Raw genomic sequence first — 19880 nt, forward strand, 5'->3', positions numbered from 1 at the left:
CTACCTATTACGTCCGTGCGTGCTCTCGAGACGAACGCATCGCGCCTCTTCTCTCCGTTATTTATATACGACGGACGCGTTGATGGCCGATGTTTAACGATGACTCGGAAACGGTCGTCCAAACGGAATAACCGCTGATCGTAAAGGGAGAAAAGGGTGAGTGGTGCAGCGTTGCAAACGACTCGTGTTAAATACAGACTGCTGCGGATGCTGGCGCGATATTCACCGAACCTCGCCTCGCACCGATCACTTTTTCATACGCTACTTTCCTTTGTCTTTCTCTTCTTACGTCTAATTATTCCGCTAAAAAGATACTCGCTCTTTGGCAATATAGGAAACCTGTTTCTCCATTAATCAAAGATTAACGAGTAGCGTGACGTTATGAAACGAATCGTATACATCGTATACATGGTATACATGGTTTACACGTTGCTGGATGTGGAGTTTGTGGTTCTACCGTTTTACCACCATAGACCGAGAACAGAGATTCGTGCGCGCGCGCGCGCGCGCGCGTGTGTGTGTGTGTGTCGTAGAAGGCGCGTTATCGCGTGTATCGTTAATTCGTGTTGCAAGAAAATCCTTTTATGCCGTTCCAGTTAGTTTGACTAACAATAATAATAATAATAATAATAATAATAATAATAATAATAATAATAATAATAATAATAACAACAACAACAATTCGTTTATTTATATGATCGCGAATGATATCAAATGTATTTATATTAAATGTATCTGTCCACGTTATTATAAAAAAATCTTTTTCAGGGAGACGTCAGAGAATCGAGAGATTTCACATTCTTCGCGTAAATCTACTAATTACAGTTGTTTTGATAACGTAACGATAACACACGAGTATGTCAGTTTACTTTTTCATAGGTATCGTGAAGATTGTATCTTATATGGTTCTACTTTGCAGTTTGAAGTTTTCCAAAAGCTTCGAGTAGATCTAGTACGTTGTTAAAAATTAGTAAAAATCGAACGACTCGTGTATCGAAGCGTGTATGTGTGTGAAAATTATGGGAAAATGTAAGATATTAAGCGTAGAAACGCGCAGAATGAATACACGGTAATACGGAAAAGACATAGAAAATATTCAAAGTAGCGCTTTCGTGGTAAACATTTAGCGAATGAGACGAAGGTTGTGTTTATCGTTAGGTGGAAATTAGGTCGAAATAAGCGTTGTTTACAACGACATAAAGTTTCATAAAAAGTCGATGCCCTTATCGAGGGATAAGTATGAAACGGAACGGTTGAAACTCGAGTTTGTACGAATTTTAAAGCGTTATAACGGAAATCGAAATTTCAATGTTCGATCGTACCTTCTTGACGAGCCTCGTCGCCCATCTTTGAACGATAAACGATAAATTAAACGATATATTTTTAATCGTATCGATTCGTTTCAGATGGTAGAAATTGGACAAACAGAAAATTACGATTATAAATAAATAGCGTATCGTAAAGCTGGCAGAAGCATGTCTACGAGATCGAAGGAGAAAGTGGTGGCTGCTTTTCGAAAATTCTTTCGACCCTCGGAGAAGATCTCGGAGCAAGACGGAGCAAGCAGTTCGACGAGTTCTCCGTCCAGGAGGCTTCTGAGCCGACATCATCGCCCGGATGCGGTCACTCCTACCGATGCCACATTGTCCGACAATCCCGGCGCTAGCAATTCTAATCACGCGACTTGTTTCTTCAAGTCAAAAAAATCTACCGCTAATTCCACGCAGGTATTTTTCTTACTACGTCTATTTGTTACCAATACACCGTACTCATGTATTTACAGATGTGTTCTTGATATTTTGATATTATTTCGATATAGACCGTGTTCGTTATGGCGCGATCGTTAGCGAAGGCTAACGTTCGACCAAGTTGAACGTGTATTTGCGAACGCGGATCAAATTCAATATGGAAGATTCGCTAATTTCGTATTGCATCCGATAAGACGGGGATATCGTCGTTCGTAAAGCCGCGAATAAACAATTTACGTTAGGTACGACGGGTAACCGGACGATCGTTGGTAGCAGATGACGAACAAGATAGTAAACATCGTTTCGGATCGTTAGTTTCCCCCGTTAATTTCAACGTTTCGGTACTTCGCGTTAGTAGCGTCGTTAATAGAGATATCTTCACATGGTGCGTCGTTCTCGGGAAAATCGTTAGTTGGTAGAGATCAAAGAGTTTCTTCTCGACGAGCTGTGGTTATCGAAACGTGGTTAACGAGGTTAAAATAAAGGCTTGTTACGAACGTGAAATAACGAAACTTTATCGTTGGTTTCGTAATTTTAACGTTATTTCAGGGAACGGTTGCGATGCCGGATAAGAGAGTTCGTTTACGTCGCTTGATGAAGGAACTGAGCGAAATTCAGAGGACGCAGAATCGACTCGAGTCAACGTTCACCGCGGAGTTGGTGAACGACAATTTGTTCGAGTGGCACGTGAGACTGCACAAGATCGATCCGGAAAGTGAACTGGCCGCGGACATGAGGGAGCTCGATATACCTTACATACTTTTGCACGTGGTGTTTCCTGAGAATTTCCCGTTCGCTCCACCTTTTATGCGCGTTATTTCGCCAAGAATCGAGAAAGGCTTCGTTATGGAAGGCGGTGCGATCTGTATGGAGCTTCTCACGCCCAGAGGATGGGCCAGTGCGTACACGATCGAAGCTGTTATCACGCAATTCGCGGCCAGCATCGTTAAAGGCCAGGTAAAATATCCTTTTCAACCTTCTTCGCGATCTTTCGCTCGTTCGAAAGTTTCGAAAAGATTCTCCACGATCCTCGACGATGTTTTTATTACAAAAGGGCCGTAACAGGCCTGGCTATTCCTACACACCGTATATCGAAAGTATAGGCGAAAGCGTGTCCCGAGCCAAGTCGACGAACCAATATTTTCCGTCAGCTCGAGCAACCGTTTTTACTCCTATTCTATTTCTTCGAAGGTTCGCCGATAAACGGAAAAACGTTGTTCCACGTCTTTAGCTCGTTCTCGACGCGGAATCTGACTTTTCGTAGGCCGAAGCGTCGACTTGGCGATATGGTCGATGGCGATAGAACGAATAGTTAGAGAATAAGGTGTCGTAGCTAAGGCGCGAGTACGACGACTTGCTTGCAACAACGCGATAGACATTGCCAAGAGAAAGGAGACCGTGTCCCAGGATGCTGGGAATAATCTCGAAGCGACTATTGGGAAAAGAAAGTTACAAAGCCAGAGCGAGTATCCCGAATCTGAGATTAAGGATATATATTTTCTAGCTAGATTCGACATTTCTATTCGATAGAAAACCCAAAGTGCAAGTCTCCGTACGATGTTTCGCGATGGAAAAGATTGTAAAATCAAAGTGGCGAACCCCGTTTACCATCCATAGGATCCTCTAACTGGATTACATTTATAACAGTTTCGAGGCCGATTGATCGTTTTTGCGATCATTTAACGTTAACGTTATCGTCATCGTTATACGTTATACGTTATACGTTATACGGAAATAAGAGCGGATTATACGCCTTGAGCGAATATCGTTTTAAGGCTAGTGCTATCGAAACCGAGCGTTGCAAGAAAGTAAAGCAAGTACTTTGTCATGCGTCGTAGCTTATGGATAACAAGTGGTTAAATAAAAAGAGGAAAGAAACAACGACGGTAAGATGGTTGGCGGCAGCCATTCGGTAACCGAGAAGTGATAGCACCGTACGTACGATAAACGAGTGGAACATTTGTTGGAAATAGGGCCGGATCGCTTACAGCGTTGAGTCTAATATCCGACCAATAGAGTCATCGTTGCTCGGACGGCCGATCCTCGACAGATCGACGGAAAGATCCAGAACTACGACGATCCGGCGATCCTGAACCGGTTATTCCCCGCATACGGTACACCGATTGCCCTGCTTTCGCAGCATTTCAACGCGTATATAAATCTGCGCGTATGATATCAGGATCGCTTGAATTTTCATAAAATCGTTTTAGCTTTTCAAGAAACTCGAAAAGTCGTTTTAACGTTTTGAAAAGTTTGACCAACTGCTTGTTCGCCAAGTCGGCTAATCGTTATCGGTTAAATATGCGTATATCGGGTGGTGCGAAAAGTTTCTTTCGTTTTATAAGGACTATAATTCGTTCTATCGAGACAAAGATCACAACGTTTGATAGATTAGGTTTCGTGTTTCTATAAAGACGCATCGTTGTAAAACACGCGTCTGTAAAGGAAAGATACTTTCCGGATAATCTAATGTAATATATATCTCGGTTAAACGTTATAGCCGTTAATTACGTAAGAATAATCTTCCTTGTATATGTATAGAAAAATTTATCAGAAAAAACAATTACACGCACCAAACTATTTTTCAGGGCCGCGTAGCGAGAAAACCAAAGACCAGCAAAGAATTTAACAGACGTTCCGCCGAAGAATCCTTCAGAAGTCTAGTAAAAACGCACGAGAAGTATGGTTGGGTTACGCCGCCGCTCACAGAAGGATAACTCTGCAGAGTTCCTTCCGAAGGAACGCAAGACTTTGTCGTTATTTAAGAATTCATGCTCGCGATCAACAGGTTTCGGATGTGACTTCGGTTTGTATCATTACGGGAAATATTCGATAATCGCGCAAAGATCCGGCCTCCAGTTTTGTCAATTGCGCGCACGTAAAAACGATCCTCTTCCTAGATCGGAGAAAATTGGAAAACTGAGATTTTAGACGTGCCAAATTTTTCACTCGTGATCGATGAAACCTGTTTTTACCAACAGCTTTGTCACATTTTTCCGATTAGAACGACACCGAATACCATGTTATTTCGAGCATATTTGTTTACTTAGTGAACGATAATTAAACACATATCAAGTAGCAAATGTAATTCGAATTACATCGCGTGATTGGCTCATGGTGAATTCGTACAATCGTTCCGTTCTCTTCGAGTTCCATCATCTTTTTAATACCTTGTAAAGCGCGACATTTTTTCATCTTTTCTTTTTCCCCACGCATATAACCGTCCATCTCGCTTGTAATATCTCGTCCGAGATATTACACACTCTGTTTCTGCTTACGATCGTGTCGTTCCGTGTCAGCGTATACATCGCTATCGAACGTCGGTCGTCTGGCTCGATCGAAAGTACCGAGCCAAACCCGATACATCGACGATAAATACATCGCTTTTAATCGAGTTACGAATTATAACGGGCGTTTCTTGCATTCCTGCAGCCTCGCATATGCCGCCCCCCCTTTTTCTTTTTTTTTTTTTTTTTGCAAACGAAAGAATAATCGGCCGGCATCCAATACCGATTCGTGTACGCTGCCACGGACGTATAATTACAAACAGAAATACATTGCAGCGATACCTTACGATATCTCGGAAATAAAGCGACACCTAAAAACGGTTATATATACGGAGAGGACGGATCGGTTCTACGAGTTCGTCGCGCTCGTTTTAATCAGAAACATCCATCAAATACGTTGGTAAAACTTTTATTAAGAAATGGCGAAAAACGATAAAGTTTCGACTTAAAATTGGTATAGAATTAGTAGCGAGTGGGGACGAGGACCGTGCGTCATTCTGTACGCTTATCGAATGCTTTCTGTACTTCCTTTTCCCGGAAACGATGTAACCGCGTTATAATCGCATTAAATGTTGCTTTTATAAATGACAGGTAACGTAACACGTAGTTGAAAAAGGAAGGTGGAAATCAAGAATTTGTTAATTCGGTCGAAACGGTTATGATAAAGCTCGAGATTTAGTTACGAAAACGTTATTTTACCAATTCCATGTTGAATGGATTATCGGTAAAACTATCGCGATCCTACTACGAGTAATAAACACAACCTAGTGATAAATATTTTATAACTTTTACGTGGGTATCTAAATATATTTACAAATATTTTTGTTAACTTGTTACCAAAAAATGTCTTTCATCCAGCGAATTAGTTTCGTTCCATTAAAACGCATTAAAACGCATTAAAACGCATTAAAACGCATTAAAAGAATAAGAATTTCGTGGTATAGAAGGAACGCGACGTTCGTTACAACGATCGAGTAGTCTCTCGATTCTGTATTTCTTTGTTTCAACTCTTATCTTATTGCCTTGGACATACGATGCTACAAACACGTGCATACATTTTTATATCGCGCCGATTAACATTTGTAAAAAAAAAAAGAAAAAAAAAGCGTAGCGTTAAGTTTAGCTTTTATCATGCTAGCCAATTTCCAAACATATTTCATAGCACTGTATAATATAGTTTTCAGTATTCTGAAATTGACAACATTATTCTATATATGCATATGAATGCGCGAAACATTCTGTACTAATTGTAAATCGACTCAAATATATACATACATCGTCCTATTGTATTTACTCGATACTGTTGTCTCTATGATCGATCGTGAAATGAAAATGAGCGAAAGATATTCGGTTAAAAGATTATATCCAGTTTGTTATTCGATCGAAAACATCGGTAACGATTAGCATTGTTTATCTAGCATTGCGGCTAGAAAATGATTAAATAAAAAGATTTGTTACATCGATACATCGTTTATTACACCTATCGTGATATTTGTTGCTTACGCTTTTCTCATTCTTTCGCACTTTCATTCGGTACGTTTTAATTTCGATTTCTTCGGAAGCGCGATTACAGTGAAAATATTTCTAGTTCCGATCGCCGATCATTTTAAAAGATAACGAGAACGCTTTTCGTTATCTTTCAAACGATTCCGGATCGGTTAACATATTCGGAACGTTACTACTACTACCACTAATTGAACGAATAACGACCAATTTAACAGCAACGAACGTAATTAAATATATATAAAAGTATATAACAACAGGTTTTGCGTACAATCGTAGTCGTATCGAAAAATTTTAATTGCAAAATTCTTGTTACACGCGCTACACGCATAAGGCACATTGTCGATCGCTATCCTTTTGAACACATTTACTATCACCGTATGATAATTAATTGCTTATGACGTGTTTCAAAAGGCCTAGTGTTTTACATATTAGCTTTCTGTTTCTTAAAAAATACGTATTATCTAAATTCTAAATTAAATTTATGCATCGTAGTTAAAATCGGGAAAGTCGCTAGAAAAAAAGCTAAGAAGGCGTTATTACAACGATACGAATAGCCGATCAACTAATAAGCGGTATAAAATATTATCTCGTTGTAAAGTATCTTTGTTATGTTATATAAAATAACCGGTATTGTTTGATATAGCGAGTGTGCGAGATACCGGTCGATTTTTCTACCTTTTAAATGCATTACTTGACCAGACGTGTCATACGTTAGTAGCCGGGAATACAATCGTGAATTACAATCAAAGTATAGCTTTCAGCGCGTTAATTATAGAATAATAATCGTTTCTCTTTTCAACGTTCTACGAATAATTTAACGTAACTAAATAGGATTATGGTGCGATAGACGAAATTACTTACTATCATTGGTTTACGGACCAACGCTGGTGTATGGCGTTCGCGTTATCGAACGAGGCGAGCGTAGTTGATCGAATTGCGATAAATAATTTATAACGCTTCGTTTTGTGTATGTACAATTAAATAGTTTAAATACAACACGCGATTCTACTACCTGAATTTACAGTTATTATGCGTCTATTAATAAAATAATACCCGATACGTATTATTTTAATAATTACAAACAAATGAAAAATTCACATTTTCTTACGAGGTGAAATGCGTTTAAAGGATGCCTAAAACGATGCACGACCATGAATCGATCAAATAGCGATTTTTCCGCGATAGCGAATATTTTATGTATCGTCGATTAATTTTGGCCAATGCACGATACGGAGCACGTGTATTATCGCGAGACAAATACTTGTTGCAGTCTTATGTGATTTTATACACACGTATTATCTACGGAACACGGTAAACAACGTTATAGCTAACACATACAAAGTGGTTAATAATCGTTGATTCGCCTAAGAACAAAGAAGATTACGGGGGGAAAATGAAAAGTAAAGAGTATTTGAGTTTTTTAAGCGAGTAAGAGTATCGATTACCATGTAAATTACGATCTTTGTAAGGCTTTGTTCCGTATGTATGTACCTTTTTTCCTGCTTTTTCTTAAAGCTTTTTCTATTCGTCGATTTAAAATCGATCGTTTAAGGAAGACAAAGTGCGAAGAAACGTTTAACGGTGCCAAACGATTCTGTCGTAAGATAGATTTCATCTAGGCAAAGAGATCACACAACGAGACGAAAATCGTCTCTCCAGAGACGATAAGAAGTCGTTAAAATTTGTTATCGAGGCAATTAAGAAAATGAAATTAAGGAATTACGTGCAAAGGGAAATTACGCGAAAAGAGAAGTTCGCGTGTTCCTTTACTTTTCTGCTTTTCCCTTTTCTACTTTGTCTCATTCGTCCGGCATAATTCTACTTAATATGTATTTACAAATTCTATAATAAATGAGCGATTGACTTTCTAAGATTCTCATTAGCTGTATACTTTTCAGTGCATCTATTTATCTCGTTATACTTTATATTATAGCTCGTTATAGCTTCGAAGCGAAGCAGTTCGAATAAACGAGAAATTTAGTAAATGAAATCGAAAGCGAAAGAGCAGACGATTCTCTTCTGGTTAAACGCAACTAATATCTAGCGATTCTTGATATCTTAATATCCAGCAAATCTACGCTATGCGATTGTTGCGAATATGAATTATTAGAAAATGTTATCGCATATGATCGATGAACCGCTCGATTGACATATTGACAGGCAATGAAAATCGTGGACATATCGTTCGTAATAGGTATATAAAAATACGAATCAAGCGCGATCGATTCGTTCGTTTATAAATTCTACGAGAAACAACGTACGTTTGTAGATTTCGTTGGAATGTTGGGCACGTTCGGATCTGTTTAACTCGTAATAAAATAATCATAGTTGTCGTTGGTATTTATAAATGGAGAAATCGATAGGATGTAGCGCGCATTCGCACTATATAAGTTTCTATACCAAATTGATTATAAGATAATCGTAAATGTTAATTATAGTAGAACGGCGCTTGTGAACGGTGATCAATCGCTTTTCTCCTCCTGCACGCACATGAATAATTTAGCGCAGATCATGTTGAAATTGTCTGCAAAAAGTGAAGAACTTTTGATTATATAAATAACGTATGCTCTATGCTAAAATGAAATCTATTTTCTATTTTCTTTTAATTACTTTCTAGACTGCGGGCATTTACTCGTTTACGTTGTAGATCGAATGCAAAAATATAAAAAAATATCAAAAGTAGAGCAACATCGTGTATCGTAGATACAAAAAACATTCGTTCGTTATTCGCTTTGCTTATCTTAAATAACGTTATTCGAACAATAAAATCAATTATTTGAATATTCGTTACTCTATCGAGCGTGATAAATGAAAAGTATAGGCAAGTCCGAGTATCGTTAGATTTTGAAAATACTCTGTTAAGAAAAGAATCGGTAGGGAACACTTACGAGACGATCTGACGATCCATTTAGGTTTCTTTTCCCAATAAATGAAGATGCAATACATAGGAATGCCAGATAAGATGATTATCACTCCTACTCCCACTTCCCATGGAGACACGTAGCAGGGGAATGTGACCAGGAAAGCGCATATTATGAAAAATATAATTGGTAATACGATAGACACCTAACGAAGGGAAAGAAACAACGTTATTATTAAAATTAATAATCGACGATTAATTCGATTACAATGATCAACGTTATTTATTTATTTATTTATTTATCTCGTCTTTATTCGTTATCATTAGCAATCGAATAATCATGGAAGTAATGGAAAATCAAAGAATTATATTTCTTTTCTTCCTTAGAAACGCTATGTCGATTACGACTTCTCCGATTGTTTTGCTCGAACGACGAATAAACGGTTGTTCGATTTTGATTTTCCTTACTTCGACGAAAGTATACAACGTGTTTTTCGAATGCCCGATAGACGGATGATCGCACGATTCGGTCGTAAATGAGAATTAGATATTTTGTCCTATGAGAATCCTATTGATCTCGTTTATTACGTCTCGGACGTTTTATAGCTGGATCTGATTTTAGTTTGAACCGATCTCCGATTTATTAGAAATTTATTACGATTCTAATTTAGGCAATCGAATAATTCTGATATATAACATATCGCTGTACATATTGCGATGTTTTTATGGCAATTCGTACGTTTGAGAGTATAACGTTAAAGAAACACAATAGGTATATTTATGCTTTATTTTCGTTGTTATGCATTAATTTCGTGGAATTTTGCATCTTCGAATTTTCTATAAACGAATAGAATACCGCGCTGTAATAATTATAGATAAAATACGGAGGAGGAAAAATGTGCGATCTTTAAATTCTTCGCATACCTTTATTGGTCGTTGGCGATCGGGACTTTTGTAACGAAGCCAGAGGAGGCCAGACACCGAGAGCGTAGTGAATAGTGCTTCAACGAAGCTAACATAATAGATCAGCACATAGACATCCTCTATGATCAAAAGTGCCAGGGTGATAATGCACTAGAAACGGAAATTATAGTTTAACGCTCGAGCCAATCCGAGTACAACGGCGAGAAAAAATTAATCTTTCGTATTTTATTATTTCCTAATTATAATTAGGAGAATCGCGTGGAAAATAGGGAAAGCGATATAAATTCGAAATACCGAAAGTAGCGTAGCAAACGATGTTAAAAGTAACAAACGTTCGATAGTATGTTTTACGTTTGCGACTATTTCGATACGTATAGTTTGACTTTGGATAAAATTATTCTATAGAATATCTGGAATTGCACCATTTCGAGCGATAGATAGGAAAAATCAGATCGACGATATACGGTTAACGTTATTTTCATGTTCGTCTGCTTATACGTGTTATACAGATACAAATATCGGTCGAGATAAACGTATTATCCGTCAACCGGTCTATCGACCGGAACGGCGTACGCGTATCAAAAACGATCGAGTTTTCCATCTCGGCAGGTTTTTAGTCGACGGTGAGAGTGTCGTCGAATGGGAGAAAAATTTATCTTTCGCTGGAATCGTCGTTTCGTAGTTTTCGCCTCGAGTAGCTTAAGCGCCGAACAAAAGTACAACAGGTACTTACGAGAAAAATGAGCGACGGCATCGGCGTTAAGTTTCGCACATTGATGAGAGCAATGGCGGCAGGCAGATGTCCGTTGCGAGCTCCTACGAAAAATAATCGCGACGATGCGAAAATTGCTCCGTTCAACGCCCCGAACGTCGAGCAAGCTACGAACAACGGCATTATCCAAGACATCACGCCCAACAGTTTGTCGCTGAAAGTCTGCGCAGAACGACAAATTTATAAATTACAACAAGTTGTTTCTACTTACCGCGTACGTTTACGCGAATTTTTCTTTCTTTTTCTTTTCCTTTCTTCATCCTCGTACGATCGAAAGAGCGTAGCCGAGGATATAGGAAATCGTTTCGTTCGTTGGATATTGAAAAGGAGTATAAAAAACGAGATGTCGCGTCCGCGACGAAGCGTAGGAGGAAAACGCAGCGAAACGATCGTAAATACCGTTCTTCTTTCTTTACCGTGTATCCATCTGTCTATCTATATATAGATATATAGATAGATATAGATAGATGGATGGATAGATAATACTTTATAACAAAATGCTTTTGCACCTTTGAAATTTACCGCTACACGTATCGTACATGGAATAGAATGTTTCGAAGCGCGCGTTTTATACGATATCTTTTACCGCTTTTAGGTCCATAGCTTCTCTTCGCAGAAAAAGGATCGTAGAAACAATCGTAGAATGGAATGTTTGCGTCGTAATAGTGGTTGACTGGTAGCTTTCGCGACACGTAAAAACAATTACGAAGTAAAGAATCACGCTTATTTCAATTTTTCGAAAATTCTTGTTTTTCCCTAACGAAAAATTACCACCAGAAAATATCACGAGTCAACGAGTCACGCGACGTTTTCCAACGTTACGTTTTATATTTCCAGCTACTTTTGCGGCTTGCTTTCGAGTTTAAGCACGTACAAAAAAGAATATTCCGATTATTCGTGACGGTCGGTATACGAGTTTTAACATACTCTGTTGGAAATTTTTTTTTTTTTTCGCTTTCGATGTATCTCTCTTCTCTGATACGATCGCTCGTGGCTGAAGACGCGGTTCCCAAAGAAATTCAAATTACCGAGAAATACGATGAAAGATCGAAGAATAGAAAAGTATACACTCGCGTATCCTTGGTGTAGTTTGATAATTCATAGCGCGTATTAATATCGGCAGACGAATAATTGTTCGCGAAGTAACAAGAAGGCTGTGTAACGGCTATGGCGTGAGAATATCGGCGAAAAATCGGATCGGATACGACGCGGCAAAATTAGATACGCGTTTGTATCGATAGACGATGATTTTAACCGTTGCACGCGCATCTATTTTCTGGAAAGTAACGGGCAAATTTATTGGGAATAAGAATAAGGCAGAGTTAAAAAGGCGACAGTGGCACGGAATTTGTAAGCGGAGAATTTCCGGATATACTCGGCGTAGAAGCGAGCATAAACGGCGGTGCGAGAGAAGAGGACGTAGAAACGGAGGTGGCGGCGGCGGCGGATGGAAAAGCAGAGAGCTACGCGCTATTCCACGTAGTTACCAAAAAGAGAGTTGCAGGTTTTTTTTCTTAAACCGCGTCGAACCAAAGTCGTAGGAAAGAATTGCGTCAAGCGCGATAGAACTTGGCGCGTAACGTAGCAATGTTTCGAGAACAAAATATTTAATCGGTATTAGTAAGATAAGCGGATCTTTCTCCTTTCCATCACAATATATATATATATATTTGTTGTTGTTGTTGTTGTAAGACTGTCTGTAATTCGAACTACATCTGCTTTACAAAGATAGCAGAATAGGTGTGTTTTTACCGTCGATAATCGATAGGAAGAAAATTTTCTCAATGTCCAAGAAACGTTCGGTTCCGAAAAAACAAAATAAACGAATTCAAAATAAAGATAAACTTACGACAGCGACAGCGTTCGATGCCAGAATTTCATCTTGCGTTAACACCACGAAATAAGCAATGTTCGCCAGGACATAAATCACAGTCACCAACGGCAATGATATGCAAATCGCTCTTGGAAGATTTCTGCAAAAATGATAATTATATATATATATATATATAAATATAAGTATATATAGATATATACATGTCTTTTCACATTACGTTATCGAGATAATTTTCTCGATTCGCGTATCAACGTTCCCTCCACTTTTATTACGTATTCGTTTCGTACTAGGAAAATTATGTATTTGAAGATTTACGTCGAGAAACCGTTGGTAAATTTTCTATGAAATTGACATTTCGGCAAATAACTTTTGTTATCGTCGTAAAAGATTTTTCTATCTAAAAAATCAATTGCTGCTATTAATTTTGTAGAAAGAATTACGTTCTTGTCGTTAAAAATACAATCGTCGATACGGTTATTAGTTTAAATGTCATTTTTAACGATATTTGAATATTTATTTAGATTTCGATATTCGCTTTCTGCTTTTCGTTATTAACGTTATTAACGAAAACAGGCGTGCATTTTCTTCTAATTTTTCCTCCGTTTAGACTGCCGCTTCTATCGATAATAAACATGACAACAAAGACTCGTATAAATATCGACGAACAAAGAGCGCAAAACACGAATCGCCAAACTAGATTTAGAAACGCGAAAATCCCATTCATGTTTTAAATATAAACTACGTAAATATCGCTCGCACGCACGATGCGTCGCTTTTACTCGGTAACTCTACGAATATCTTTGTTCGCGATGTTATCGAAAAGTTCGTTCCACTTACGTACTCGTTGTTAACCGCTCGGATCGAAGAAACACACCGCGCGAAAAATTGAACGCTGTTCGACAGGAACGTTTAACGTATCGTTAAATTGCAAATAAATCGAATAACGATGCTTTTGTTCCCTTCGATATAATCGTTCCAGTTGTATAGCCGATTTACCGCGACTCGACCAAATCCATTCTCGAAAGATGTTTCTTCGTCTTGGAATTTTTAATCGTACAGCTATAGGTTAGATCGAGAAGAGTCTTTTAAGCCGATAAACGCGCGTCTAACGCTGATAATCATATATACATATATATATATATATATATAGATGATAGCGATGGGAACTTTGCGCGCAACGTGGATATATTATGTACGCAGGATGTTCCCCTGCAGTACTTTACGCGGCTTATAGGCGGTTATAGGAAAAAATTGCGCAAAACGTCCGCTTCGACGATACGTCTCGAGGTGGTTGAAATCCGCGAGATCGCTTCCAAGACGCGAACGCGACGAGACACGGAGCCTTCGATATCGAACGATGTTCGTTTATCGCTTTAACGCGTATACTATTCTAGATAGTAAAAGTCGATTTCGCGTAAAGAGGATCGCTTTTGGGGGATACTATGTACTTTTGCCGACAAGTTCTTCGAGTGTCGATCTATCAGGGTCTAAATATCGAGCGTAACAGGTATCATCCGGCATCGCGAACGATCCTCGTGTACCACGGTGCGGATCTCGCTCGTACAACGGATCGTTATTGTCCGACGAGTGAACGGAGCTCGGCAGAGTTTCGGAAATTTGGCTTGTTCGCGGGAATCGTCCGACTCGCGACCAACGAATCGGCAAATTTCTGCAAGCGAGACCACCAGGGGAACATCCTCTATAAAATGCAAAAGTTTTCATCCCGATAGGAATGATCGTCCGTTGCGGAATAATCGCTGGACATACATAAAAGATACATACTCGTCGAATCGATAACCTCCTCGTTTTCGAAGTCGGTTAAAAAGACAAGAGCTGTCCTCTCTCCATGTGCCGCGCGCAGCTTCAACTTCGTATATTCTTTCGTTGTGCGCTAGAGGTGAGACGTGTTTTTCAGTGATAAGATTCGGTTAAATATATTTCTTAGAGACAGGTGATACGGATAAAGGAGAAGGAGAGCGATTGGATACGTACGGAGAGTTTGCGAAAAGGCTTAGAGAATGCTTCGCGGCAACCGATAGATCGTTTACGGACCGAGCTCGGAGAGAAAACTCTGCAAAGTTACCACGAATATCGTAGATCGGCCGTATTCCGAACGCGACGCGTCGCTTCAACGGCGGTGGCGTGCCTCGATCGCGCGGCTGGTTGGGGCATGGGGCCGGATTTTATCGCTTTCCGTCGTTCGATCTTAAAGATTACTTCGATCGTCCCTGATTCGAGAGCTCGATCTTGCTACCCTTTACTCTCGATTCAGCCTATTTAGTCTATCGTTTCTCATCCGAACGATAATTCGTTATCGTTGCTACGTAACGATCGAAAGTTGAGCCGCTTGTACACGTTGACGAGCAGAGTATCGGGGACGGCGTTTACGAGGAAGAATGTTTTTATCGAAGCGGTAGGACTAGCCCCGGTTCTTTCCAAGCTATCTTTCCAACGAATCTAACGTTGATTTCTATTCGCCTCCTAGGACCTTAAGTAAATATAGTTCAACCTCGAGTATGCTTTTCGACCTATAATTTCGCTTGTACTCGTGTATAAGATGGGAGATGATTGGTCGGTCGGCACAGCGAGTAGGTGGACTAAATCAGTTTCCGGTAAAGCCGGTTTTCTACGTATACTTTTCACGGCTCGTTCTACGAGACGCCTGGCTACTTTACCTGCATCGGTCGAAAACAGCCACTCGCGCGAGTATTTTTACGATAAATTTTATCAACCCGGTAATATCTTTTAACGATCATTTCTTTTAATCGATGGTAAATTGTTAAGTCGCGTCGTAAATAAATCGTTTCGTTTGCACGATAAAAATAAAGATTCTAATAGTTGAAATTGCTACTTCTTGAAACGTTCGTACTCGTAATCTCGAGGACGAGCCGAATAAAGCACGATAGATCGCACGATCGAACCAACTTATCTTTAAGCGATGCTTCGTTTCGAAGTTACGAAGTGGAAGCTTACTCGCGAGCAAAATACCCGCGAAACGGAAGGGAACGAATCTTGTTTCCTTTTTTGTTTATCAACCGTGAAACATTGCGACTCGCGACGGAGAGAAAAAAAAAAAAAGAACGTACCACGCTTGTGATCCACGCTCTTCGTATAACTACGAACGTGGCTCGTACGAGTCGGTTCGTTCGATCGCTCGATTATTATTTTAAGTAAATTAGCTTTTCCTTCGTCTTTATGGGAAACCGAAGAACGGTTGTTCGGGCAAGAATTTTGAAAAATTCTATCGTGTCGCGCGACATCCCCAAAGATAAAACATCGATGATCGAACATTTCAGAAACCAAACCGATCGATTTTATCTTTTTCTACGTAAAAGCTGTTGGTCTTCTCGTCTTATAACGTACAATTCCGTGTTTCGTGTACCCCACGTATAAATTATATCGAGATAATTGTAAATAGTAATCGTAAATTTTCACGTAAATATTAGAAAATATTCGTTCTACTTTTCGATGTACGGAGTTCGATGGCAAAAGAATGGAGCAAGGCTCGCGAACGAGCGTCGATTAATTAACGCGCGTCAACGTTCCGATAGAAATAACGATACGTTACCTGTAAGGATCCTTTAGCTCCTCGGTTACGTAATTCAGATAATTCCATCCGGAATAAGAGAACAGGCCTGAATAAACGGCTAGAGCAACGTAGCCAGGCTGGGTATTGGTTCCATGCATGGGATGGCGAAAATTTTCCGTGTGACCCATGCAGAGCCACCAAAATCCAGCAACCATGATGATCACCAGGGCGAAGATCTTCGTTCCGGTGAAGATATCCTGCACTCTGGTCGCCCATTTCACGTTGTAACAGTTAATGGCTGTTAACAAGCCTGCAACCACGTCGATCGGATAATATTATTTACTCGCGATTAAAATGGAAAATACAATTATTTTTCTACTACGATATAAATTCACAAGTATGTACGCGAGGCTGCAGCAACGATCGTTGCCGATATGATGGACGAGGCGATGCATCTAGTTTCGGATAACAGCGATAAAATATAAAGCTCGATGCAAAGCGTAATTACGTTGTTATTTATTACGCAAACCCGTGGGGATTTGAAAGGCTAATTCGAAACTAGTCCATATCGTAAATGCTAATCATTTTTAATGCAGCTGTGCAGCTGTGCAGCTGTGCGCGAGGCTGCAATTCGAAGGATCAGCCTTCGTTAACGTATTACATATGTATAAACAGAAGATAAGAGTTGGGTCGAGTTGGCTTTATAAATTCAACGAACGATACCGACGCACGTGGTGCTACGGATGCGCGCGGAATTTTCTGTAGCGGTACCGGTAGTTACTCGCGAATTCTTCTAGTTCTCAGCGACTAAGGCCGAGCTGTGGTAACGCGCAAAAGTAAAAGTTGCTCGAAATCTAAGCTACCGTCGGCTTTCTAATATAATAACACACACACATATATATATATATATATTTCTTAAACACCTAACACCGTAATAAAAGAATTCTCGATTCTTTTAAACGTACGACGCTTTTATATTTGCCACATTACGGAACGTTTATCGTTCGAAGTATACACGATGTACGTTGCAAATTGCCCGTTAGAAATCGTTCGTCCACGTTTCTGAACGTTACGATCGTTCTAAAAACCCGTTGGCCAACTTTTCGTTAAATCGACAAACAAGATTACCTTCTCCTAGCGATTTCTAGAAAATTTATTATACGTACTCGAAACGAAACAAAAGTCCAACATTCGTCGAAAACTAGGTATTAAGAATTTTTGTCGACACGCGGTACATCTCGCGGCGTACGCGTTAGCGAATAAAGGTCGCCGACGAGTATGTATAAGTAATTAATGCCTGTAACATTGATATCCGTGGAAATGAAATTACATACACGCAGGCGAACGTTTGTACGAAGCGCGTTAGAACTGCTACTCGAAAGTGCGCAAATATTTCGAATTATCTTATTGTAGGCTTCTGCTTCGAGATAAAATTTTTTATCGTCCTTGTAATAATCATTTGTATACGAATTAGCGCCGGCAAAATTTTATTCGGCTAACGAACAGCGAACAAGAACGAGAAAAGAAAATTTACTCGCAAACGATGGAAAAGATATTCCCGTCGGATAAAAGATTGATTTACATCGTTAGACCGCGAACGGACGAACGAAACTCGCATAGATTAGATTCATCGAGCGATCAGAGAGAGAGATTACGAAAATGCGTTTTTTATTTTGCAGATTTCGCATAATGCGCCTGTGTCGCATATCTATGTTTAAGAACATGTGCAAAAACGTATTGCGTATCGCTTACGCTAATATATCGTGTCGCATATTTATCCTAATCGTTTAAAACGCTAATAACATCGAATTGCGTATTTACAATATCGTATATCGCGCAACACCAAATAATTCTATCGTCGACGATATTTCGTACGTATCGTAAACCGATATCAAACATACAGATATTTTACAGATTTTATGTGCATAAATATTCGTTTGTCGTAAGTGGACGGGCGGACGAACTCGAAGAAAGCGTTGCTGCCTTTTCCCAAGCTATTATTTCGCTACTTGATCTTTTGCCTCTATTTACGTTAAACGTGCATCGTCGATCGCATCGTGTCAAAGCGAAAACACCGCGAAAAGCAAGTTGACGCTGGAAATCGTTTACCTTATGAACGTTAAACGTTACAAAGAACGTTATATCGATGTTCTGGTAGCTTCTAAAATGTTCTCGACGCGTGATATTTGCGATTATAAGTAACGTTGTTACTCGCGACATGCCTAAAAACTAGAGAACGTCGTGGTCGTCGACCGTTAGTTTCATCTACGATTCGACCGTTTCTTTTCGCGCTATGTTGCGTCTATGTTACGATCTCGAAGAGCGAGAAACGTCGTTGGATTACGATATACCGTATGCACAGGATACAGTAACGCGTACATTTACTATCGCGATCGTATATCGCGCATCATCTTCGAGCTGCCGTTGGAACGAGTATAATTATAGGCGAGATAGATAGGCGAGAACACGGAGCGATTTGTTCGTCGCCGCGGAACTTTAAATCCGACGTCACAATAAGCAGATCGCTGTTCTCTATACGATAAAGAGGAACGATAACGAGCTTTTTCTCGAAAGATGGACAAACGAACGCCGTTTGGTTTTTGTAAAAATTCGTTGTCAAATTCGTTCAACGGTGGCAACTTGACCCAAGTGTACGCGTCGGCGTTACGTGGTAGTCGATAGAGCCCGTTCGGACGATAGAGCCCCGTGCACGCACCTGTATACGCGACGCTCTAAGAGACCCGAGAATCTGTTATTAGCCTAGTTTCTTCGATTTGGTCGTCGCGAGGTGACGGGCAACGGTTGCCTAAAATAACCGCAAATTGTCGAACGACGAACGTACGTAGTTGCGAACGAGATCATCGTAGAAGCTGTTTATTCGCGTCCGTGTAATACGATGCAAAGATAAAGAGATCGATCGGGGTTGACGGGCGAGAAAACAGGTCGCCGAGCAACGAACGCGTGGCTGCGCTTTTGTCACACAGACGCGTACGTATGGGCGGCAATCGATGTACCAGTACCGGCAATTTTTTGCCAATATTAAGACCGAAATTATTTATTTGGAATCGATAACGTTCGAGAGTTTAGCGAATTTTCGATCCGAAGAGACGGACCTTGTAATTTCAAAGGTGTTCTTACACGTGATAACGGCAGCGAGTAGTCGCACCGCTGCGTACGGAGGAACGCAACCGTGCCAAACTGGTTGCAAGATGTATTGTGCGAACGTTAGGGCTGTGATCGCGTTTCCAGTTGGGACCAGCACGAACAATGCCACGTACAGGTAGAGGAACGCCGGTAGGGGTCCAAAAGCGTCGTTGATGTAAGCGTAGTCGCCTCCGGATTTTGGGATCATGGTACCTGCATTCAAAAAAATTCAAGTATTTTTATTTCGACCGAGCAACACGTTGCTGATACGAGACT

General features: G+C 39.9%; 2 protein-coding genes across 6 annotated transcripts in view; one reads left to right on the forward strand and one right to left on the reverse strand.

The window, feature by feature from the left end:
* LOC126914954 (ubiquitin-conjugating enzyme E2Q-like protein CG4502) lies at window positions 1-6498 on the forward strand. 4 transcript variants are annotated; one of them, XM_050719263.1, is made up of 6 exons: window positions 12-156; window positions 769-825; window positions 913-952; window positions 1407-1727; window positions 2298-2705; window positions 4337-6498. In XM_050719263.1, the coding sequence occupies exons 4-6, from the start codon at window positions 1476-1478 to the stop codon at window positions 4463-4465; spliced, it is 789 nt and encodes a 262-aa protein (XP_050575220.1). In that variant the 5' UTR covers window positions 12-156; window positions 769-825; window positions 913-952; window positions 1407-1475; the 3' UTR covers window positions 4466-6498. The 4 variants fall into 4 exon arrangements, with proteins under 4 accessions (XP_050575219.1, XP_050575220.1, XP_050575221.1 ...); XM_050719264.1 differs by lacking the exon at window positions 12-156 and adding an exon at window positions 619-716; XM_050719262.1 differs by lacking the exons at window positions 769-825; window positions 913-952 and having other exon boundaries at window positions 1-156.
* The window catches only part of LOC126914950 (large neutral amino acids transporter small subunit 2), a 24383-nt gene continuing 9704 nt past the window's right edge, over window positions 5202-19880 (reverse strand). For both annotated transcript variants that reach the window (XM_050719253.1, XM_050719254.1), the window contains 7 exons: window positions 19599-19817; window positions 16500-16770; window positions 12947-13070; window positions 11059-11259; window positions 10326-10475; window positions 9430-9607; window positions 5202-9065 (listed from right to left, as the gene is read on the reverse strand). In XM_050719253.1, the coding sequence (XP_050575210.1) occupies window positions 9004-9065; window positions 9430-9607; window positions 10326-10475; window positions 11059-11259; window positions 12947-13070; window positions 16500-16770; window positions 19599-19817 (1205 nt within the window). In that variant the 3' untranslated portion in view covers window positions 5202-9003. The remainder of the gene's footprint in view (window positions 9066-9429; window positions 9608-10325; window positions 10476-11058; window positions 11260-12946; window positions 13071-16499; window positions 16771-19598; window positions 19818-19880) is intronic.

This window comes from Bombus affinis, chromosome 3 (genome assembly GCF_024516045.1).
Source record: "Bombus affinis isolate iyBomAffi1 chromosome 3, iyBomAffi1.2, whole genome shotgun sequence".
NCBI lineage: Eukaryota > Metazoa > Arthropoda > Insecta > Hymenoptera > Apidae > Bombus > Bombus affinis.